Below are 26,561 nucleotides of genomic sequence, written 5' to 3'. Positions count from 1 at the left end.
ACTGAGGTGCTGTTTTGGGTTTTGCAGATGCTGTCAAAGCTGTCTGCAAGCATGCAAACACATCAGGAGTCATGGATCTTGCTGAAGAATGCTATACATTCACTAGTGGGTCTGCCATAAACAAGGTCTGCAAGTTCAGTAAGGTTCAACAAGGCTATTTTTGGATCTGGAGACGAGAGCTTGAACCATGTTATACTTGCTCTGGAGAAAAAAGCAGAGAAAATATACGTTTAATATATCTTTCTGAGGCATCTCACTGCATCTCAGCACACTTCTTATTTTCATATCAGTGATATCCTTGGGGAAGGACTTCCTTTTTTATCTTATTATAACATGATAAGGAAGCCTGACAAGTGAGCTTGTGTTTCTGAAAACTGCAAAATATGGAACCCCACCCACTCAAATATCTTAGCTCTGAAACAAACATAACCTGATAGCAAGTTTACTGTTTCCTATTTGAATTCTCATGGCCCCTCAGATCCACTCTGTAAACTCACTTCAATAGCTTCAATTTGTGGAAGGTGTATTCTCACAAAATGAAACGACGAAGACAAAAAGAGTATCAGCAAACCGATTCGCATGGTTTACTCAAATATCTGATTTTTAAGTTCATACCAGAACTAAGTTTTTGTTTATTGAGAGCTTGAGGAACAATCATGAACGCCTCCACTGTTTGTATGACCTTGTCTTATCAATAATCTTCTGTTTTATGTTTGAGGAATCAAGATTAGATTTTGAGTATATCAAAGTCTCACTTCATTGAAAAAGCCTGAAGATGATGGCTGAAACAGACTATAGCATGCTATTTGCAGTCTTCAGATTCCTTCAATCTGAACTGGACTGTCACTATAATCCAAACATAAAGTGATCATACCACCACCTGGGCAGATATGAGACAATTTTCTCAGATTCTTAATTTAAGAAATTAAGACAAAGAAGTTCACTATCCACTAAAAAGAAAGAGACTTCCATCTGTAAAAATGGCTAGTCTGTAAAATCATGCTAAAAAAAAAGCCAGCAATTATGTCCGGGATCTTTTAACAAGATGAAATACTCGTATCTTATCACGCTGTTCAACGGTATCTTTGTAAATTGCAGTAGACAGATTTTACAGTACCAAAACATGTAAATAGTTCAAATGCCTATCCTTACTAAGTGGGAAAAATAACTAGAAAGCTTTTATAGCTATAGGTTACCTTGCAACCAAAACCAAGTGGCAGTGGTATTACTGCTTTTGGTTCTAAAGTTGTTGATAGGTTTTTTTTTTTTTTGTTCTAAACTGAAATTGTAATGGTGCCAAAATAGGATGATTTGATAATCAGGTCTTGACAGACATTTCTGACTGTGTTAGACATTTGAGGGAAATGACATATCTATTTAGCTGCATACTATTAAATCATATGTTTGCTAAAAATCTAGAGCTTCATAAAACCATTGGGAGCATCTCCTCCTTATTTTATCAGGCAAAGGCATGACACATTGTTGGCTTTATTTAAGGAGATACTAACATAGCATTGCACTATTTGGAATAAAAGAATCTCAGCTTTGATCTGGAGTGAGACAACGAAAAAATAAAATAAACATTTAATATGCAACATCTTAGTCCGTAAACCCTGTCCTAACATGCAATGTGAAAATGTTACACTAAAGATACTGAAACTGATAAATTTTTAAAATATTGATATTTTTAAAATATCAAGTAGTTCTAGTGCATTTTTTCAATCTATTATAATCTGATTATATTTTTAGAACAGTAGTAAAATACTTTTCATTAGAGACCAGCTTTATTGACATAGCAAGGGTCTGTACATTTTCAATCAGGACATCATATCAAGAGAATTCTCCACTGATATTCAGCCTTCTTGAAAGAAACAACCCAAAAGAAAGATACGCTGATGATATATCAAGTGTTAACACCTCTTCATGAACAACATTGCCATAATCATTGTAATGTATCACTCTTGTCATTAAGCAGTTTAAATGACAACTGATCTGAACTCCTGGTATGCAGCATATATATTCGGTAATTACTAAATTACCAGACTAAAATATTTTAGCTTCTCTTTGTACCTGAACTAGATGGGTTACACATCTTTAACAAAGGGAAAGTTCAGAGGTGCCCCACCACAATATTACATAGAGAAAGATTTCTGATAACATAAGCTTGTTTAATCAAGCTAACAAAGGGTATGTTTCTCATGACAACTCTAGCACTTTGTAAGATACCCAAGTTAGTTTTAAAGGAGGTTACATAGATGCTGGAGGCAAACTAATCACATCAGAACAGAGATTACACTGAGAAATAAGATCCCTGAGCAGGCTTCCGCTCATGCAGAGATAGCCTATCAGACATTATCTTGTACCTCTGTAATGCTGGTAGAATTAAGCTGAAAGTGCAAGTTAGTTAAAATTAATTCTGAAAATAAGTAAATAAATAAATAAACACACCTAACCAACAGACATGACAGACTCTTCGTTAGTACAATGTTTATACCAAGACTGAATGTTTGTTCTGGGCTTGATACAACTTCTAAGACTTGGGACTTGTATATAATGATCCTTTTAGGCCTAAAATTTAAACAATTTATAATGCATATCACATTATTTTTTGCTGTATATTTTTACTTAAATTAATTTTATGCAAACTTGAAGAAGGAAAAAAGTCTATACAAAAGTCTATACCAAACAAGATTTTTTTCCTCTGAAAATAGTACACTTCCCAGGCACCAAAAAAAAATATATTTTTTTTTAATTAAAGAAAGAGCTTATGTGCCTGCCTCACCAACCACAGTAAAAATTGCAAATGATGAAATAGATTTGAAAATATCATTGGATGTATCTCCTGGAATGTAGGGCTTCCTCTGCTAGTCCTTTAAAGCAGGAAGCATCAAATGAAAATATACTAATTTATGGATTTTCAGTAATACATAATAGATTTAACAGACCAAAGTAAGCTTTTCTTCTCAGCCCAGCAAAAGATTTGGATCTCTCTATGCTATCCATAGAATTCACTATTAAAAATCATGTGAATTCAGCTACAAACAAAAATCATTAGAAAAAGCTATACTTTACCTCCAGCTCAAAGCAACTTGTTATGCTTACTATCACATACTGTTTTTTCACTAAACAAAATTAACTGCAGGAAGACAATGATTCACAAACATTAAGAGGAACTGTTTGATAGTGCTTAAAGAAATGGTTGAACTACCACTTCACAATTCAGATTCCCTCTCTCCCCCAATTACTTACCACAGACATTCAATCTTTTATTTCTAACAGTAATAAAATTAACAAGCAATCAGTTTGAAATCTTATTTCTAAAGGATTATCAGCAAAGTAACAATGGTTACACATCAAGCAAGTTATCTCTGTACAACCACATGTCCTTCTCTTCACCTGCACTAATCATTTCTGCTCTACCCTGGCCCTCTTGAAAACAGGCTGGCAGACTATTCTGCTGAGCTCTTTGCCTCCTAACTTGTGAACAACAAAACCAAAAAAGGCCAGAACTTGAGCAATGCCCTCACTTCACTTACTCCAGAGCACAATCACATGTATATGCACGAGAAAAGGACATTTGACAGGTTCTAGCACCATTACTTCATTTTTAACTTCTTTCTCTACTCACCAAGACTCTCCCTGCCCAGGGAGGAGTGGGAAGTCTCATTCCTTCTGCTCAAATTTTCCCACATTTGAGAATTTTATAAATGTCCTGAACTAAAACTAAGCTGCAGACTGAGGCTGATCTTATTTCCATTCACTGAAAATGATGATGTTTTTTTTACCTAAAAGAGAAAGAGCTTTACGCTTTTCATTTAGGGGATTAATGGTTCAAAAGTCACTAGTGTTTTCTCTCCCCTTTTATTGGGCTTAGATGCTTTACTGTACTGGAATAATCTTTCTGAACGATTCAGTTGTATGGCTTTGCCTCAAATAGGAGAAAGGCTTTCTATTTGGTAGTATTGGTTTTTGAAAAAAAGATAACCAATAATATTTAAAATATTTTTTCCTAACTGGAAAAAAAAGACATAATATTTCATGTGTGTCTGCCTCTAAAACCACTCACTTTCAGCTGCTCCACTTCTTTTCTGGAAAGAAGAAAGCAAAAAGAAAAAACCCTTATCTGCCATAAGATTGTTTGTTCAGGAAAGTAAAGAACAAGATAGAATTGTAAGGATATAATCTGCCTAGCTCCAAATTACCACTTATCACTGCCTTGTGGCTTTTTTTTTTTTTTTTTTAAGAGAAATAGAAAAAGTATTTACAAAACACCAAAAAGACATACAATTTAAAATATTTCAGTCTATTTTAAAATATTGTTCAGTATCTCACATATTTAGACTTTTGCATTTAAAAAGCAGCTAACTAAGACAAAAACAGAATAGAAAATGAGACAACTTAAAGACTAATTCCAGATTTATTTTACTGTGATTAAGACACACACTGGACTATAGTCTCTAATTAATTATACAGAATTACTTATGGTGACAATTTCTAATAAATTCTAAGCATTATGGCTCATGCAAACTACTCTCCTCAGAGGTGTAACTGTTAACTTAAAGCTTCAAAGATGGTAAACATTAATAGAAAGATTCAAGAGAATTTGGATACTGTTAGCCTTAAGAGAATTAAACTTTCTGAAATTAAAGAATGAAATTTATTCTTAATCTTGAGAATTTCCAGTCAGTAAAGGATTCGTACCACAAAGTAGCATTTTTTTATGCTATGCAAAAACATCTACAATAAAACCTATCTGCTGTCATGCATAACACCTAGCAATCATGCATAAAACCCAGCAGAGTATCCACCTTTCCCCGATTACCAGTCTTTACTTTTTCTCAAGATTTACATTCAGATCTTCTCAAAGAAATCACAAGCACTTTTGATACTAATTCCTGCAACTCTTGTTAGGCACTTAGTTATTTTCTTCTCACATCATCTCTTTTTCACCATTACCTTAAAGTATATTCTTCCACGCTACGTATCAACACTGTGAAGAAGTAAAATTATAGTCATTAACTTAAGTTTATTACACTAAATCATATGATCATTTAAGAATATATATTTTATCCTCTGGTATTTTTCCCTCCAATTTAAAACTGTAATATGAAAGTAAGTCAAAATACAGAAACCTACTTGGTTATTATGATTCCAAACATAAATAAAAGCAGATTAAAACATGCTTCCTCAGTGCCAGTTTATAGCGATTAAAAACTGTAACAACAAACTATAACAACACATATGTGACTATAGCAAGAAAGGGATGCTTCTGAGCAATGAAAAGCCTGCATGTCATTATTCGGTAACATCACAAGAGCTATGAAAATATTTATTTTTCCATGAAGTTGCTATAGATGGCTATACTGCTGAGGCCCACCATCAATCCTAAAATTAAAATGTTAATACTGACAGACATTTTCCCCCTTTGTAATATTTTAAACAAAGAAAGCATAAATAGCTTTAAGGATCAGACATCTGAGTCATCACTCAATCCAGACACCGTGCAACCATTATATCAAAACTATCCTGTGTAGCATGGACTCTTTGAATACTCTAAATTAGCCTGAATAAATTCCTTCCCTTCCCAAAAGGATTTCCTATTGTAAACATACGCTCTATCACAAACTCAGCATTTTTTTGAATTTCTTTTTCCATCTAGGTAGCTCAGCTTGGTACAGCATAATCACTGAAAAATAACATTTAATATGTTCCTTTTTTCATCTTCCATATTTTATCGTACTTCAAATTGTTGTCATCCCCTGTTATAAGCTAATAATAAAACTGCTACGCTTGCAAAATAGTCACCAATTTCCTGAAAAAAAGGAATCACTTTATAAAATGTCTGATAAGTCATTAACATTATTACAGCTAGCAAAGACTTTTTTTTTACTTTACAAAACAACTCCAAAATAGTTTTCTCCCATATACTTCCAGAAACAACAGAAAAAAACATTGGAAGTCAAAATGGTGTATATTTTACAGTATAGTTTGCATGAAAATAGATTTTCACTATAACACTATGTTCTGAAATATTGACAATACCTACTTCTACTTTATCTATAGATCTCATTCAATTTCTGGCATTGCAGACTATGTAGAATTCATGAACTGTATGAAAGAATCACTGAAGAAATTCCCCCCTGCCTCCTTTCCAGTATTTAACAGCAGCCACTCTTTTAGTCTGTTTAGCCAAAGAAACATTATTTAAGTGTTAATTAGAAGCTTACTGTTAGAAATAAAGTATTTGATGCCAAATATCTATTATTCCCATGATACATGTAAGCTGTTAGAAAACATAATGACTGTTATGAATTGGAAGGGGAAAATGGAAAGTTTTTTCAAAAATCTAAAGATCCTTTGTCACCAAAATACAAGAGAAAATCCCAAGACTTCAGTCACTTGTTTTGAAAGCTTTTGAAAGCAGTATTCCGATTGCTATATCTTTGTAGGCAAGAAAACCAAATTTTATATGGTCTTAAACAAAAGTTTAAGCAACAGAAACCATTTAGCAGTATGAGAGAAATTTGGTGACAACAGGAACGCAGAACATGACTTTTCTATTTGGTAAAATCTAACTGGAGTGATTGCCAGCTCTAGAAAACAAGATGCAATCTGTTCTAAATGGAATGGCACGTATGAGAATAATGTTGATGTTACGGTTAGAGAAGCATTTCTTTTTACGGTAACAGTATATTCTAAACACTTCCCTTTTATTAAAAAAACACTTTCAGAGGTTAATGTTCACATGGCAGAAAATATTCTGGAGAGGTACACTGCATCCAAACTGTCTTCTAACACATTCCATCCAAATAAAAATACAACAAACCATTGTGCAGAATTGTTTGAAGAGTAAATAAAAATTCTTGAGAGCACTTTCTTTCACCACAGTTCCACTCAACTGCTTTTGAGGAAACCTGAACACTAGCTGGGAGCTTCTGTCTGTAAATACCATCGGTATGTCAGAAGATTCCTCCCTGCCCTCCCCCCTGCCTCACTAAACCTCTCCTTAAATTACATTCAGATTTCTGCAGTACCATAATAACTTCAATATGGCATGTATTTCAATATTTTGTAAATGTTTTGTTTCCATTTCCACCTCCAGTTATTGCAGGTTTACATTTTTCATCCTAGCTGCTCTGCAGGATGCACGTCCTTACAATATTTATGTGAGATGTCTTACAGTTAAACATGCAATACTGCGAACTACTATATCAAAGCCACATTGAGATATATATTAAAGCGGTATCTTGTATTATAGGACATGCAACAGACTTCATCATGTTGTATCAGAACAAGTGTCAAAGCAATGCAACTCCTGATGGCAAAATAAAAGTGAGTCATGCAAAAAAAAAAAAAAAAAAAAAAAGGTTGTTTGGACTTTTAGGAGATTCCTATGAACCTTCTTTAAATTCCATTCATGTGAAAGCATACTCCTCAGTTACGCAGTTTGATTCTCAAGTTTTAAATGAGCCAAAAATCTAAAGCAAATCTCATTCAAGCTGTTTTCCTTTGCCTGCTACGGGTCAAAATCATGTAAGACACTTTTTTTCCGAGCTGAAACTGTAGATGATCTTACGTTGAGTTGAAACCTAGCAGAGGCTTTCTAAAATTGCCACAAAACATTCCAGGTGTTCTGGTATGTATTGAAATCTGGATTTGCTATACATTGCAAAAACAAAAAGAAGAGTATGAAAATTAAAGGGTATTCAGGGTCTGTTTGTTATTAGTTCATATTGTGGCACACTGTCTCTAAATACTTTAGTCCTAAATCCAGTGAACAAGTTGGGCTTGAAACTAATTGGAGATTCAGTGTAGTTTTTATAAACTCAGAACATTCCTTAACTGTTCTAAAGCAGTATAGTTTAACCAGGGCCCTCAATTCAGGATGGAATACAGCATTGTCTTTCTTTACAAACTGTTCTCCAAATTTTGCACATACTCTCCCACACTCATTAAATCAGAGCAGAACTTGCAAGATATGTACACAATGTAAGACCATACAGAGCATGGTTGGGAGAATATTGGCATGTTATCTATTCACAGTATTTTCTTTGCATAACTTCCATCCACCATAAAAACCAATGTGCAAACATGAAGACAGTGTGTGGCAGAAGCTTAATTAACAGGTTCAATATATTATATTACTATGAATATATGTCTATATATTATAGTGTCTATACACCATGTGTATTATATAGTGTTTTATATTAGTGTCTTTAACAAAAACTGGAACTACTCTGCTAGTGATAACACTCAGACAGCAGTTAAAACCAGCTAAACTTTTTTAGTGACATACTCCTGTTTGACTTGATAAGCAAGGATTGGCTAACTGGAAGATAACTGGTACAAGACGTCTTCAGATTAACCATCCTAAGATTTCACAGAAAAACAGGAGTAGGTTAATGTAGTTTACATCAAACACCTACTTAGTAAGCCTAATAAATCCCTTCAAAGAACAGCCTTCAACAGAGTAAATGCAAAACATGTAAATTTAAGAGCTTAAATTATCTTAAATGAGCATTTTCCCAGTAACTTCTACAGATTCTTACCAGCTCTTGCGTATCTTGTGCTAATGGCAAAAACGTAGCTTCCAGAATAGCAACTTGATCAGTGCTGAGCTTCTGCCACAGACTAATCAGCATAACCACTAGATGGGTGGCACTTTTCAACTTTGTAAATGCCTGGAACAGATTGGCTTGGTTTTCCTCTGCTGCATCTGCTAGAGCTATTACCTGCAAAAATTACAAACTTCTGTTAGGTATAATTTTACCATCCTTGAACACTTAACACAAACTGCATTTGGCAAACACTTGTTTTCCTTTAGAAGATCCTGATGAATTCTGTTTTCTATAAACACAAACCACAAAGACTATTAAATGAGTTATTATTTATCTAGACTTTTCTTTTGCCTACACAAAGTAATTTCAAGTCCACACAGCAATAGAATTAATCTATTACTACAATCAGTGTAGAAAGGATTCTGCTTAGTGCATATTCTATAAGGCATTTCTCAAATTGATCTTCATCATAGAACATAACGTGCGATAACAAACTTTAACTTTCATTTTTATGTCACACATGATGATAATCCCTGTATGACCAGCAAGCCTGTTGTATTAATCAAAAGCAATACATTGATTTTATTGCATTAAAAATATCATTTATAATTATTTCCATATGAATATAACTGCCATCTGCTTTTTTATTAACTCTCAGGTCTCTCTGTGTTTTGCACTAGTTGCTTCAGCATTTAAGCCAAACGTAAACATGAATCATGTTTATGAGGTCAATACCACTTTAACATAACTGCTGGACATTATGAAAGAATTTCCAAAATAAAATAAAAATAGCAGATTCACTTCTCGTGAGATGGTAGGATATGTCTACTGAGTGCTTCAAGATGGTGAAAAAACAGGAAAGCTATTATGTGATATTTTACTCAATTCAGAAATACCTTTTCATTATAGACAATATTGTCCACTCACAGCAATATAAAAAGGACATTTGAAAAAAAATCCTATAAATTCTTTCCTTCTTGAGATAAAATGTTCAGACATTTTCCATCACTGACAAAAAGTGAAGATGACAGTGACTTCCATATTCACTTGTTCTTATTTCAATAGGCCTACAATAGATTTTCCATGCTACTCACACTGAATTATTTTATTGAAAAGAAAGGAACAAAGGTTAGTGAATCATAGTAGGGTCTGACCACAACTTACAACTTGTTCTCATTAATGCCACTACATCTTCTTGTAACCTAAATAATACTTGGCTTGTAGCAGCGCTGATCGTCTTCATTGTCTTTTAAATCAACACAAAACACTTCCCTTAACCACTTTCTCCTTCTGTTTATTTTTCTACAAAATGGGGTAATAGGTACTTGACTATAGTTGTGAAAGGCCTTACAAAAATGCAGTTAATGTGTAATTAGTATTACAACAGAACTTACAAAGTAAAGCTTGCAGAGCTTCATCCATTAACATTTGGCAACAGCATGAAAATGAAAATACAATACAATGCATCTTCAGTCTGGAAACAAAGCCAACCAGCTGTTAGCATTTGGTGAAGGAAAACAAATTTTAATCTCAACACTGGCATTAGAGATGCGTGTGTATTCCCTCCAGGTTCCCATGTGACTGGGAAGATAAAGACACAGAGACTTTTAGGGAACCATAAATATGAGGCCCTTTTTTTCAAACAAAAAGTGTTGATAGCTTTTGTTTTAGATTTTAAAATGTAGTATTTCCCAATAAAACAGAGAAGCCACAGAGCACCTCTGAGTCCAAACACTGCATCTATGAGAGCCAAGTAACAAAAGAAAGGCCCAGTTAAACTGACTAAGGAATCAGTCCAGAAATCAGTGAGAAATTAATCCCAAAGAGCGAAAGCTGACATAACATGCTTTGAAACTGGTTGCAGGAAAGCAACAGGATCACAGGCATGAGTCAAAGACATGAGACCTGATGTAAACCTGCCTGCATTCAGTTTGCTCATCTCAAAGTCGTGGCATCCTTCGTACCTTGTACACTGTGTAAAGTACCATTCCCCCAACTGCAGCGGCTATGCCACGCCGAGGTAGGGATGACGGAGCTCTACAGCACCCCTCATCAAGTGTCTGTACCCATTCACTGCATGCACTACGCAGCTTAATCTCTCTGAGAAGACACAAACTACAATAGCAGGCATGTTCTCTCTGCCCTCTAATGGGGGCCTTGGAGAAACTAATTAAGCATCTTTCCTGTTCAATATGCATTTGAGATTTCTGGGAATAGAAGTAGGCTAAGATGAATTTAATACACTGATGACATTCATCAGTATGCATCCTATAATATCATTGCTGGATGGGACAGTGGAATGAATAAATTCAAAAGTTCTTGGAATTTGGAATTAAGCTGTATCCTATTCCGGGTAAGGCTCAGTTAATGACAGAAGGGATGAAGACACAGGCAAGAGAGATAGCAAACATGACTGTGACAGCTACATGAACTCCATTTATCCAATACAGGTAAAGGAGATCTCCTAGTCTGAGTCACTCAGGGATTCCTAGATGGTCTCTTATTCTGTGCTATACTTAAATTTACTCCATAGTGTATCCTATTGAAGTGTAAATAAAAAGTTATTAACATGATCTTTTACCTTAAGAATCCTCCACTTTAGAATTTGTTTTCCTTCTGTTTTACAACCATGTACAAAGGAGCAGATGCTCATAGTCTATAGATCTAAGTACATATGTCCAAACACTTCCAAACATCTAATGTACTAAGCCTATAACCTATTTTGAAATTAGTTTTATTAAAAATCTAAAAGGTTACACTATCAAAAAATGATCTCTCTGATAAAAAAAATCATACTGTTCTAAAAGGCACCATTTACAAGACAAATCTTATACTAGTGACGGGTCTAAGTTTCTAATGGAAAAGTACAGTTATGGAGCTTTGCACATTACTCAAACATATAGCAAAGAAATCTTTACCTAACAGCATATATATGAGTTATATGCTCATATATACACTTTACACTTAGAGAGAAACTAAAGAAAAAACATTTTAAAGTACAAATTATTTTGCTTATTGATGAAGAATTGACCTCATCTAGCTTCATGAGTTCTGGAACATCTGGGAAAATACATGTTTAAGTACTGTTAGATAATGAAGATACATACTACAATTCTAGTTTAAAAACTCCAGTGTCTACCACAGATACTCAAAGGCTGTAAGTACTGCATCCTTTGAGATATGCTGAGAACGGAAAGCCATAGAAACAAAGAAGAGACTAAAGATACGTTGACAATACATATGGCACCACTCAGTTTTCAAGATTTAAAAAATATGTATACTTCTTTCCTCGGGAAAAAATTACTTTAAATAATTCCCAGGACATGAGCTATAAGTTTTAGAAGTGTTCTGAGGTCTTCATTCAAAAACTTGCAGAATTTAAGGAAGAATAACTTTTAAAAACATCATCCACATTTTTATCTTCACCAGAGCATTATCTCTAATAATATCTTACAATAGGGGAGGGAAATAAAGAATGTCTATCTTGGAATCTTTGCAGACCAAGATCCCCATCTCCTCAGATCCAGTCATCCTTTCTCCACAATTTACCAACTATGCCACTGTTTTTCATGGCAGTTGTTCAACCTATTTAGTTAAGATCTCTTTTAATATCTTTGTAAACAGATATAAAATAACAGAAAAGGAATTCTCTCCCTGTGTATTTTATTTCTTCACAAGGTAAGTGGAAAAAAATATTGCAACTGTCAATCCCAAATGCAGCTTAGATACAAAGATTTTAATCAAATTGGAAACTATCATGTAAAAAGACTACATGCATAGCATGAGGCATATAATTACCAATTCAATTTTTTTCCTTTCTCCTTGTTTCTTAATATCACAAAGCTTTCAAAACGAAAAAGATAGCTAAAAAATTAGTTTCACAAATCTTCATTCTCAAAGCAGTCAAAGAAAGGAAAGTGGCTGTCAAGAGTCATAATGAATGAGTTGAAAGTACAGCATTTAATATATACTTTTACAACCAACTAAAACTTAATATTCATTTAGATTTTTATTTAAATTTTTTCTAGCTGACTCACTCTGTTCCAATACACCTATTTACAGCAAAGTAGAGGTCAGTAAAAAAAGTTATTAATGGATGCATGTTGGAAAAACAAAAGCAAAAAGAACTACAGAATAGCTACTCTAATTTGAGAGTATATGTTTAGCAGATTTCTATCAAATTTCATGTTCGCAGTTAGCAAAGGTAGAACTGAAATCCAGAAATGTTTTCATAATCTCTTGAGAGTATCCCATCAATGCTAATACCAAGATTTGACTGCAATAATTTCCAAGTACAGAGCATTTCTCATGTTTTCAACTTGAAGTGTTTAAGCAGACAGATATTTCATTGCATGCTTATTTCATTGCAAAGTAGATCTTAAAAGATGTGAAGCATTTAAAAACCATAAACTAACAGTGATTCAAGTTCAAAAACAATTTTCAGACTTCTCCATTATTTGTGCTTACATAAAGATATTTTTAGTGTAGTGTTTAGCATCGAGGAATAACTATTCAAAATTACTAATGCCTTTTGAAAAATTCTTACAACATACCCACTCTCGCAGGTTCAGACAAGTTGCTTGGGACTATAATGAACATTACTCTCCCGGCTTCATTCCTACTGCAAAAATACAACATTTTTTTCTTATTAGCTGACTAGGCAGTTTAAGAAAACTTTTTTTAAAAAATAAAGGGTAAGAAATGAGTGTGTAGTTCCATCTAGCTCTCTTTTGAGTGGGAAGTGTATTTTTTTGGCATCTTTAACATCATAGAAACTGAAAACTCACACAGGTTTCATGCCAAATTCCAAAATGGAGAACAGGAAATGGAGAAAAACCAGATACGACTAACAATTTGTTCGTCAGCTTTTCACAACATTCAAGAAAAACATAACTGTTCACCACTGGTGAGATTTTAGCCAGCTATCATCAATTTCTATCATACTGTGCTCAACCTCCAGTAAGTTTGAAGCACCTTTGTTATCAATAGAAACTAAATTTGAAGAGAGCAGAAGTCTGAAATTTAAGGGATAGAGGACTTCGGAGCAAGTCTTTCATGTGATATTCTTAAAAAGTGAAATATTTCATATGAAAATATGAAAAAACAGATCAGAAGTGAAATTATTCTGAAATAGACAGGGATAATGAATGAGCAAGACAGTTACTGTATACAGCGCAGTAAGCTAATCCATAATCATATTAAAGCCTCTTTACCTTGTTTCAAAAGACAAAATAATTCCGTACACAGAAATGGTTACACAAGCAGACACAGCGCTCACGGCTTTCTTGTGGTAACTGTCAGCTTAATATGTCACAATTTACTGCAAAGTACTTAATTGATTCAATCCCTTTCAACTATTTTTAAACACAATTAGATCCTCATAAAATAGGATTTTAATGAATGCAAAGCACAAAAATGGAGTACAGAAAACTTCTAGGATTACTGCTTGTTCATTCCTATTGTAACAGGACTATTATTCTGATTTACCCTTTACCATATTCACTCATTTTAGAGATAGAAATACAATTAGGCTGCTAAATCTGAACAAGATACAACACAGTATTTTTCTTGCGGTTTTAAGAAGTCTCCATCACATATCTTAGCTCACATAGAATAAATAAGGATTTAAAGTCACCAAATTTTTTTCCTTTACAGATTCTTCGTTCAGCTTATACGCATGACATGCAACCACATACAAAAGCTAAGACACCAGTAAAGTAAATCTTTAGGACAGATAAGACAATATGATAAGCGATACTATCTATTTAATTAATACAATCCCAAATATCTTTTTTTCTGGAGTAAACTGTCTTTTTACGAACAATCTCAAAGTCGTTTTCAGCGGAACTAAGTGGTTATTGGCAGACTGATTGCCTGTGCAGGCCAGCTCACTCAGCAACCATTGCGCGCACAGCTTCTGACGTGTGACTGCAGCTACACGGAGCGCAGGCAGAGAGACCCACGGCAAAGAGCTATCCTTATCGAACGCGCCGTCGCCAGCAAGAGCAACCACGGCACTCCCACAGGGAGCCCTTCGAACACGGCAGCAGTCCCACCGCGTTGCACTGCGTACGTGAGACTGCAAAGCCAGATCAAGTACCCCGGGCCACAAGCATCTGACTCGGGTAAGACGCCAGCTAGAGCTAACCATGACCGAGGTTTTTGGAACTGTGGCATAGGTCCACCGTGATGCCAACCAACAAAACACCAATTCACACAGAGAGTGAACATTCAGCTTCCAAGAAAGACCCAACAAGACCATGATCTGAAAAGGCAGCGGAAGTACAAGAGACACCATAGCTTTACAATCTACACTTCGTTATCAGGATGCACTCAAGTACCTCTCAAAATTCTATTTTCTCAATTTACAAACACAAAATTATTGATCACTGCAAATTAGTCTTTTAGCAATCCGTGCTTCCGGAAACTAGAACACCTAGATTAATGAAATATTCAAGGTTGTAGGAAAAGCCATGTGCTGTCTCCTGTCGCTACATTTCAACAACCTATGTTATTTTCATGACAGAATGATTATTTTTATCTCTACTGCACCATTCCAAACTGGAATTTACCAAGAATCACTATTTTCTACAATTAGAACACAAGTTAAAAATTAAAGCAGCAGTCAATTCAAGCCATTTTTAAAACCCAAACACATGTACTAAATGTTTAAATTTATAATCCACTCTTAGTTTTCATGTATACTAAATCTGAGTCTTATCTCCACAAGCCAAAGAGACGGTGGATTATTATCACTGTGAATCACATGCACCTTTTATTTTATTTCAGGAACTAGTAGCAATGATGTTAATAAGGGAATCATTTAGAATAAAGTAACTATCTTTTCAACTATCCAAAGATGTGCAAGTATGAACATGGACAATTTAAATTTTATTTTTTCTCTTTAAAATTTTCAGTAAGGAAATATGCTATTACTTTCTCTTCACAAGTCTCTATTCCTCAGCTTTTATCTATACCATTATATATTTTCTGCTTTAAACTAGGAATTTTTTAAAGGGTTATTGTAAAATATTTAGCAGGTTCAGAACCCCAGATATCTGAGGGAATTAACTAAAAGCATTTGATTGTTAATACATTTAAATTCAAATTAAATACTAGATAGATAAATGTCACCCTGCTCGGTAGGAAATCTCTACTTTGATTGGACAAAGGTGATTTAAACAACCTATGCCAGTGAAATCCAAGCATGAAGAAGACCTGGTGTGCTCTGCATTAGGAACAGCTACAATCTAATTGCAGTAAGCATAATCATATTCCACTACTAGATTTAATCGTGCTGCCCTTCACACACATAAACGAATGTTGAATATTTTTCTGTATTTCAGCAATACAAATGCAGTGGCTAAAATTTGCTTGGTTTCATAATGATGAAACCATGTCAGTTTATTATCTTTTAAGCACATCTTAGTATTTTATATGCTGCCTATATTATCTGTACTTCCTTGTTTCTAAAACAACAGTAACAGAAAAGCAGAAATCCTGTTGTCTCACGTATTTCTTTTATGTGGGGATAAGAACTCCAGGTTAAGCATTTTAATTTCATTAATTTACTCTTCTCTATTTGGCTGTTTTTTAAAGGGATATAGGATTTTTGAGAAGTCAAATGAATTAACATTATCGATAAGAAGAATACATAGAAGAAAATGATTTAGATACCTATCTGATACCTCCTCTTGATAGGCTCTCCACAAGTAAATATTGCAACAAGCTTTGCAGAAGAGTAACTGCTTGTTCTTTGGTACAAATGTTAAATACCAAGAAAGGGCAAAAAGAGGAATCTTTCATGAAGGAAGGCCCCAAACATAATTTATTCCAAAATGCATATAATACTTTCCAATGCATTCAGAAGCAAGTTCTACACTATAAATCCAAATTTATAAGTGGAGTTGTAAAATTAGTAGCTTATCTGAGTGAAAAAAACATCTGGTACAAATTACATAAACCTCAAGAAGCCAGTGAGTTACAATGAATCCTTTACTTATCCCTTCAAAACAAAAGTTCCATTTAGGCATATGGATGTGCCAAATAATGCACAAAGTATGTTAGAGAATATCTTATAGTCAATTAATATTCAAGAGAGTTTCACTGCAAAGTTGCTTGTGAATTAGCAGCTATGTTTAGAATAAAAAATTTTAAAAAATGTCAAACATGGAGAAAAAGGTGGTGCCCTTGGTTTGTATCAACAAATACATGATATTATGTAATTATGAGGAAAGTATTTTACAACAAAGGAACAAATTTGAAACCATAAAACTGTATCTTTTGCATATTAAAATAAGCTGTAAACCTAAACAAATAGTTTTTCCAGAGGCCTCAGCCTACAAATTTCTTAGTGTATTTCAGTCCAAAGGGATCCATGGATGTCAGGAAATCGAGAGTGACCCATGAGACCCTATTTCTGCATACATTTATGCACACTGAAGTTCAATGGGCAAAATTTTGGCTTTACTAATAACAGTGGGAAAACAGCATTGATTTAGTAAAGACAGGATTTCATTATATTAAAGAGCAATACTCCCAGAGTGATTAGTCACATGCACAAAGTGAGAGAAACAGTGTTTGCAGCATCGTAGGTATCACAAGATGAGCGTAGTTTTAAAAATCTAGACCAAATACAAGAATCACCATTGCTTCCTAGAAAGTATATGGTAAATCAAAGATCTCTTAAAGCAGGTTTGTCTCATATTTACATTATAAGAAACATAGAAAGCATCCTGTTGAAAAAATTTTAAAAGCTTAATACAAACAAATCCAATTAAGACACAACACAGATATACTTCCATTTGAAGGGAATATAACTCCCTGAATTTCTATTTCAACACTGAAAGTGATAAAGTATCAATATCACACAAATCAGAAAGCCAGTCAAGACAGTGAAACATTAAGCTAAATTCCAAGCATGAAACTTGTCCATCCAATCTCATTTGTGATTTTGGCATTTCCAGTTTATACGGAACTACCAAATATCTGTCCAATTTTCCAAACTTCTCATGCAGGCTGGATAGCATTACATTAAAAGACTACACTAGAAACAAAACCTAAACATTGTATTCAAGAAAAAAAAAGCAGCAGGCTAATTAGAAGCTGAAACTAACTATAACACTAATTTCAGGACCTCTTTTCTCTATAATACAAATTTCTTCTTTATTTTTGACACCTGAAGTTTAATCTAGCAAGGAATGTCAAGCACAAGATGGGCTTCTACAAATACTTCAGAAACAAAAGGGGAAATGTGGGCCTACTGCTGATGGGGCAGGGGCTCTGGTGATAAAGGATGCAGAAAAGGCAGAGATACTGAATGCCTCCTTTGCCTCAGTCTTTACTGGTAAGACTGGTCCTCAAAAATCCCAGGCACTGGAAATCAGGGACAAAGGGAAGACTTTCCCTTGATGCAGGAGGACGAGTTTAGAGATCATTTAAGCAAACCTAATATCCTCAGGTTCACTGGCCTTGACTGGACGTAACCATGAGTGCTGAGAGAGCTGACCAATGTTGTAAGGCCACTCTCAATCACCTTGAAAGGTCATGGCAACTGGGAAAGGCGCCTGAGGGCTGGAAGAAAGCAAATGTCACCTCCATCTTCAACAAAGGCAAGGAGGAAGATCCAGGGAACTAGAGGACAATCAGTCTCACCTCCACCCTGGAAATGTGATGGAGCAGCTCATCCCTAGATACCATTTCCAAGCATCTGCAGCACAAGAAGGTGATCAGGAGTAGTCAGCATGGATTCATAAAGGGGAAATCATGTCTAATCAACCTGACAACCTTCTGTGATGGAATGACTGGCTGGGTAGATGAGGAGAGAGCAGTGGATGTTGTCTACCTTGACTTCAGCAGGGTTTTTGACACTGTTTCCCACAACATCCTCATTACAAGCTCAGGAAGTGCGGAACTGATGAGCGGACAGTGAGGTGGATTGAAAACTGCCTGAACGGCAGAGCTTAGAGCGTTGTGATCAGTGGCTCAAAGTCTAGTTGGAGGCCTGTAGCTAGCAGTGTCCCCCAGGGCTCAGTACTGGGTCCCGTCTTATTCAACTTCTTCATCAATGACCTGAATGAAGGGACAGAGTCCCTCCTCAGCAAGTTTGCCAGTGATACAAAATTAGGACAAGTGGCTGATTCATCAGAGGGCTGTGCTGCCACTCAGAGGGACCTCAGCAGAATTGAGAAACAGGCAGAGAGCAACCTCAGGAAGTTCAAGCAAGGCAAGTGAAGGGTCCTGCCCTAAAGAGGAATAACCCCATGCACCAGTACAGCTTGGGGGCTGACCTGCTGGAAAGTAGCTTTGCAGAGAAGGGCCTATGGATCCTGCTGGGACGCCAAGTTGATCATGAGCCAGCAATGTGCCCTTGTGGCAAAGAAGGTCAATGCCACCCTGGACTGCATTAGGCAGAATATTGCCTTCAGGTCAAGGGAGCTGATACTTCCCCTTTATTCAGCCCTGGAGTATTTTGCGCAGATCTGAGATCCCCAGTATATCCCCATGAGATTCCCATGAAAGGCAAGGATTTGCTGGAGCGAGTCCAGCAAAGAGCTACTAGGACGATTAACTGACTGGAGTAATTTTCATAAGGGAAAAGGCTGTGAAAGCTGGGACTTTTCAGCCTGGAAAAGAGAAGGTTCAGAGGTATCTTATCAATGTGTAGAAATGTCTGAAGGGAGGGAATAATGAAAATAGAATGAGATTCTCCCCAGTGGTGCCCAGTGACAGGAAAACAGGCACTGAGCACAAACTGAAACAACAAAAATTCATCTGAACATAAGAAAACACTTCTCCACTGAGTGGGTACTTGAACACTGGAAGAGGTTGCCCAGAAAGACTGTGGATTCTTCATCTGTGGAGGTATTCAAAAGCTATCTGTATAGGGACCTTGGTAACATACTCTAGGTGACACTGCTTGAGCGGGGGGGGGGGGGGGGGGGGGAGGGAATTGGACAAGATGATCTCCCAAGGTCCCTTCCAACCTCTACTATTCTGCCATTCTACGATTCCTTGATTTTGAGATACCTGATAGACTATTTTGATTATTAGTGAAATCTTAAAAGCATGTGCCAGTACATTTGGAAATAAAACAATTTTCTCAAGACAAAGTGACATAAAACATAGGAATTCCTTATGTCCAAAAGAGAAATATTTCCATAGTTTCTTCTATTTCTTCTTCTGAAAGAGGAACAACAATTTCAAAACAAAAGAATCTATGCTGAAATGCAGGTTTTACATAACTTGGAGAGAACTCAAAGAGATTGGACTCATTTACTAGCAACAGAAGAAATATGGTTTCAGAACATTGTTTTAATGAAAATATAATTGCAATGCTCACACAAGATGCCAAAACAGTAAGTTTTAGACAGACTGGACCTTGTATTCCTCCGCAGATAAAGTACAGCACAAACTACAATAATGCTTGCTGAAAGACAATACCTATCAGATAACTTCTACAAATTTGTTTGAGGTGCATCTTATTTCATATCATATCTGACTTCTATGATAACAATGTTTCCATAAAGGAAGACTTCATTTTCTGGGAGCAAGATTGGGAACAAGTATTGTTAAACAAAAAAGCCATCTGAAAATATCCTACTGGGGGCAGGTTTAGCTCAGCAGGTTAGAGCACAGTGCTGCTAATGCCAAGCTCATGGGTTCAATCCCTGCATGGGCTACGCTGAAGGTTGGACTAGATGATCTCCAGAGGTCCCTTCCAACCTTACCATTCTGTGATTCTATGATACTGCGAAGCTGAATAGAAGAACAGACTCACTGAGTAATACAGAAGCAAAGAAGTTTAGCATATCCTTGTTACCCTCCATCTATAGAAAATGAAAGGAAATGAAATAAGGAATCATTTGAAGTTACACTACAGTGTATTAAATGGCAATTCTTTATCTGGTGATCAAAAAAACATATACTTTAGGGCACTGGCTTTGTTGTGCAGGAGATAATGGTCATTACCTCCATGACTGCATTCTTCTGCACACCTGGAACTGCACATTCTTTCCAATAATTCCGTTCTCTCAAATCGAGTAGCTAAGAAAATTCCCACTTAAAATACTCTGCTAGTTCACACGAACAAAGCCAGTAGGAACAAAATCAGGCACAGTTTTCTTCACATCTGTCCCAGCCACACAATAAACTCATTAGGCAGTGCCTTCAGTCATTTAAACCTAGGAATTAGAACTTCAAGAAGAAATCAAAACATAAAACAAAAACAAGCAAACACTCCTCCCCCAACCTGGTTGGTTTTAAGTTCAAATGAGGTGAGCTGCAAAGCTAGCAATTATTTTAATGCATTGAAATGATCTTACCACAGAATTATTCTGACCAAATATTATCAGCATAGGCTACAGATTGGTGTCAATAAAATAAATGACAACATTACATATGTATGTATCTGCAGGACTGGGACTTCACTAGTTGTTTTCATATTTCTACATTGTTCTCCTGTTGCACTTCTAAATATATCTGCAGTTGTGTGGATTTCTAACATTCAGTTCAAAATACAGTATTTAATGATGCACTTATAATCTTTCATCCTTTCAGAAATTTTATGAAAAAAACAATACAAAGTGGATGGTATAGGCAAAAGTCCTTCACTTTGGAAATATGACTTTCAGAAGGAAATGGGCTAACTCCCCTCATACCTCACATTCTTCTTTTTCCTTAGAATAAATTTTTAAAAAGTAGAAGAGCTGTCAAACACATTAAAGAAACTCCTTCCCATGCCAGTTTATTGCAGGACCAATTCTCTACCTAAAGAACATCTGTGTGGCAAAGCTGCCAGTTTGTGAATCTAAACACATTTTTGACCTAGCCTCCTTGCTTATGGGCCCTAGTATGCAAGATGATGGTTCAGGCCAACTTCGCCTTAAAGGGAAAGTGGGAATAACATCTCACATTCAAAAGGGTGTTGAAGGTACCCTCAGAAAGGCTCAAAGACCAATTCAACTTTACTTTGTAGGACATACACTTTTTTCATGAAAGTTTTAAAAAGCCTTCCTTCAAATTCACAAAAATTAATGCATTATTAATGCAAAGAATGCAGTATTGAAACCTTCCATGCAAACATTTCATGCCTTGGCTCCTCCTTAATTCTAACAACCAGTTGAATCTATGCAGGAGATGGGACAAAAAATATGTAAGACCCTTTTCAAAACTTGCTTGCCTAGACTAAGATTCTGGTTGGGGCTACTAGAAATAGTGAAGCAGAGGAAAGAGAAATTGCAAGTGTCAAGTACGCCTCAGTGTCTGAAAATGGCTATGAAATGTGATAACTAGCCTTATATCTTTCTGTTTAAATTGTAGAAAAACCTCCTCATTGCCTCAGAAAAGTTTATGCATAGTTCTACTGCATAATATTTGGATTAACAAATAGTACCCCCCAATCATTTAGAACAGGGAAAAATTCATTTTTTTCAAGACTAATATATAACCACACATAAACACACACCCCCCAAATTAGTAACAAATGCTCTTACTGATTTGGGCTGAGATAAGTTTTCTGATAAGAAAAAATTTTCCCTTAACAACAAAAAAGGAGCTCAGTTTAAATACTTTTATCTCATTTCCCTGATGTAATATATTTTAAGCTCATGTTCTGGTTCAGTCAAATCTAATAGTTTTAACTTAGTTTCATCCATTACTGGTCATAACAGGATGTATTCAAAAGGGTATTTATTTTTGCTTTACTGTATTGCATCAAAGTTAGGAAAATACATCTGGGCAGTGTACATTCTAGCCTCAATGCAGAACAAAAATCCAGATAAACATTTTGTCTAGAGGGATGACTAAATAAGTTGGTTAAATATCAGAACAAATTCACTTTGATATTTCAAACTGTTGGAGGACAGAAACATGAATAAACGATATAGTTACATCCTGTGAAAGAGTAGCAACTGTCTCTTTCTCTAGGGTCTGCTGAGAAAAATGGGAGAAGCATTTTTTTATGAGTGAGGGCAGGATTTAACATGAATAAAGCGATAGGAAGCTAAGGAAAGACATTTCTACATTTTAGCTCCCATTTAGCTCCCCACCTCTAACTTTCATACACATCTTTTTTGTGGAACCATCTTCACTTCTTGCCTCCGCTCTTACCAAAAATGGCTTAGGATATCACAGAGAAGGATAGCATTTGAGATTCACATTGCAGGTGTAGTACTGAAAACTGTGCACTGTACTACACTGCAGAATGTAGACTATGTAGTAGCTTAATTAATGAATTAATGAATAATTGAATACATAAATAGATAAAATCTCATATCAGGTGCTAAAACTGATTTACTGAGCCCAATCTATCACATAACAATATCACATAACACTCACATGACTATCACATAACACTATTAAACTGCAGAGCTGCAGAGAACTATTGAGGAGTGTTCCTATGAGAAGTACTAAAGAAAACCTGCTGTGCAATGAGAATATGAAGCAAACATTACGCTCTTTTTTTGAATGCAAAATTCCTAGGGGAAAATAGAACAGAAATTCCCCAAAGGAATTAATTCCACTGCAAAACTTAGTGTTAAGGGAACTAGAATAAAAAAATCTACTACACTCATGAAGCAAAGAAACTGTGAAGAACAAGAAAAATACGCAGTCTTCATTTCTTTTGAAGTATAGGAATATAGCTGTTTAAAATAAGGTGAGAGATCAATAAAGACTAATTCTATAGCTGTTTTACCAGAGATCCAGAAAAGAATCTAACGTACAGAGCCTTTGACTGACTCCAGAAGACCCTTCTTCCACTCTATTGACTACTTTGCCAATCTCTCTTCCCCATAGCATAACTTCAAGACAAAAGTAAGATGTAGAGAACCACTAGTTTCATGTAATTAGAATGATTTTTCAGTTTTCCACTAAAGTACTGAATTTAAAGGAAATTTTTGAAAGAAGGAACTTGACACTGCACAGAGCAGTAAAGGTTTTTGTTTGAATTTTTTACATTTACAAATTAAAAAAGCACAGGAGCCAGTTTTGTAATTTACATATTAGTAATTTCCTATATACACACTTTGTTAATTCTACATACAGTGCACTTCCAGTTTTTAATTATCATTTTCTGGTATGTCCCATGTAGTAGTCCTTCAGTTAAAAGCATAGGTCTTTTCTCACATTGCACATTTTACTGCAACAAGGATAACTATAACCACAGGGAGGTTTCCCACTATCAGCAGTTTTCCTCGCCGTACAGATAGTCAATTGGCCACAACCACTTTACTGGAATAAAAACACTATGTATTGCAGCCTGCATGTTATTTGCTAGATTAGTTTTCTTTGTCTTAGTAGAATGACAGAACTGCCAATATAAAAAGTCATTATAGGTAAAAGTTTCTAGAATACATCAATGACTTGGGTACCAAAGTTACATGTTTCTGAAAATCCCACTCTCCTTCAAAGTATGTATCCAGAAAACAGCTATCGTTGCTCCATTCTGAAGTAAAATGTAAAACTATCCCCAAGACTGTCAGGTCACTTGGTCCTACTTTGCAACTAAGCCTCTAACAGGCACATAAGGCATTGAAAGAGCATTGGCTCTCTCACTCTACTTCTTAGCCTTGCCAGAGTCTGCTCTGGGCATTGGAGACACGCTTGAAACAAACCCCTAGGAGTTACTGATGTTTGATCCCTACAATCAAAGATGCAGCTACCCACAAGACAGTAAAGTTCCATTTTTCACAACTCCTGCTTGACCAGCAGAATCTGTAACCTGAAGATGACTACAGAAGCCTACCCTTCTTCCCTTTATACATTCTCTTCTAGAGAATCAATATGCCCTTGAAGGACAAAAGGTGTCCTTCCGGGGGGGTACACATGTACAAGGCATGAATCAGAGCTAGATCTTTATTTGACAGCAAAAGCTTAATGTCCAGAATAAATTGAAAAAGGAGGATAGGAAAAAAAAAGAATATTTATGAATTTGTTACATAGCGGTATTCACAATTCTTTCTTTCACATAGTAGCACAATACTAAAGACACAAAATTCCCAACACTTTCCATTACTGTGAATGGTAAGAAGCTACAAAAGCAACTAAGGAAGTGGTCCAATGCACTCATTTTAATTCCCTTAAGAACAAAATGTCAGTACGTTTGGCTTTGGATGCACGATCTATACATCTCTGAAGTTAAATAATTCTTGCTGTAAGTAAAATAAGACTTTACCCTGAAACTGCGAAGCAAGAACATTTCTTCTCCTGCTGAAAGCAGCGGGTTCAACTTCAGTCTACATACGACATACTTTTGTTTAAAACATACAATACAATTTTAAAAAATAAATCATCATATCCCCAAAGCAAACAAGTATCTCCTGTTTGTGGGGAGGCAGGTGAGGCAGTATCTCCACCTTGAAGAAAGGATCAACAATATGAGTTGTTGGCTGATCTAGCTAGGATTTTACGCAAGGAAGAGTCAACTGCAAAACATAAACAAGTGAGTAAAATATTTTTCCTCCAGCATATAATGCCAATCACTCTACTCTTAAATAGCTTGTTCTTAGTGTGGATACAATACACTCAGGTACTAGCACCAATAACAGTATTCACCAGAAACAAAGAAAAAGAACTCAGCCAGGGCTCAAACTGCCCTGAACTCTAGCAAAAAGTTTCCCAATGTAATATTTTAATATTTCACTTGGGAAAAATTAGCTTCATATTAAATGAAAAAACTCTTTTCACCAATGTTAACATTCAGCATTCTTAACATTCAAAGATCACCACTATTATCAGAAGTTATTATCAGAGTACTGATGGACAAAACCCTTTCAAAATGGGAAGGGTGTACTTCTGTCAGCAATTATCCCAGCTAATTGGAAACAGCCCTCTTTCATTTAATCTTTTTTAGTGAGCGCTCATCTTAACTGTTTTTCTCTGTGGTATCAGCCCATGCCCCTCACAGTTCATCTGCTGCTTCATTTAACTGTCTTACCCATCCACAGCCACTTGTTTTCTTTTCGAATCTCTTCCAATTTTCAACAACATTAACCACATAAGAAATTTATTTCTTACAGGAAGAAACAGTTTCATTCCCTATTGATAAAAAAAAAATATTACATACAGAGAAACAAATGTGTTATTTACACACTCTAATGAATAGGAAGTAAGTAAAAATAACCTGACTATTCTCAATACTCTTGAGCATTAGTTTTAGCCAGCGCCTGATGCCCTTTGCCCAGTCCTCTCTATCAGCCACCACTCACTGTTTTGCCAATGTTTGAAATGAAGTTGGCTCTTTCAAAATGTGCCATTCAGGAACCGCAGTACAATGTACAGTATAAAGCTTAAGAAGTAATTTTACACTACATACATAAATGCATTATTACACTGCTTTAAAAATCATACAACTTAATTCCTTAAATAACGAGCTAGGAAAATATCCCAAAGATATTTTTCATTTGGTCTCTTAATAAAAATTTTGAAGATAGATGAGTCAGGAGTGTATCCTATATATGACAAACCGTCAAGATATCCATTTTTTTCATTCAGCTTTGTTCAGGCTGATGTTTCACATGTGACACACCAACAGATTTCACAAAAGATATTCCTTGAATCCGTAACCCACCTATTCCTCTTTGTAAAAGAGTGTAGTTTTAGCCCTCTCTTCTTTTTCTTCAGGTGTTCACCATCTTTATTTTATTTTAATGGTGATTTTGCAAAATAACACCCAAAATTAAAACAGCATAAATGGGAGGTGAGCTATGCAGAATTGACAACTATGGTACTTATTAAAGAGAATCCTGAACGCACATTTTTTTCTCAACCACTACATAGTAAAATTCAATAGCATTTAATCAAGAATTAGTTCTGTGCAAATTGAACACAAATTATTTTTCGAATAATTTGAGTTAAGCATACAATTAAATGAATATAAATAAAAATCTCATATATTTCTATAAATTCATATAGACCATTATTATTTATACTATACTCCTACATAAATTTCTAACGTAGTTTCATTTCATCCATTCCACTATTTTACCCAGGATGAATGTCAGA

At 35.4% G+C, this 26,561-nt stretch overlaps 1 protein-coding gene across 5 annotated transcripts in view; it reads right to left on the bottom strand.

Moving 5' to 3' along the window:
* Positions 1-26,561, bottom strand: part of BBS9 (Bardet-Biedl syndrome 9) — a 308,372-nt gene that overhangs the window by 159,952 nt on the left and 121,859 nt on the right. For 4 of the 5 annotated variants that reach the window (XM_062569543.1, XM_062569542.1, XM_062569544.1 and 1 more), the window contains one exon: positions 8,550-8,732. In XM_062569543.1, coding sequence (XP_062425527.1) covers positions 8,550-8,732 — 183 coding nt within the window. Of the gene's footprint in view, positions 1-114; positions 202-8,549; positions 8,733-26,561 lie in introns of those variants that run through there. The other variant, XM_062569545.1, reaches the window with a different exon arrangement.

The sequence above is a fragment of the Rhea pennata genome, chromosome 2, assembly GCF_028389875.1.
Source record: "Rhea pennata isolate bPtePen1 chromosome 2, bPtePen1.pri, whole genome shotgun sequence".
NCBI lineage: Eukaryota > Metazoa > Chordata > Aves > Rheiformes > Rheidae > Rhea > Rhea pennata.
Note: the sequence above shows the minus strand (reverse complement) of the source record. Positions and strands in the feature narration are given on the sequence as shown.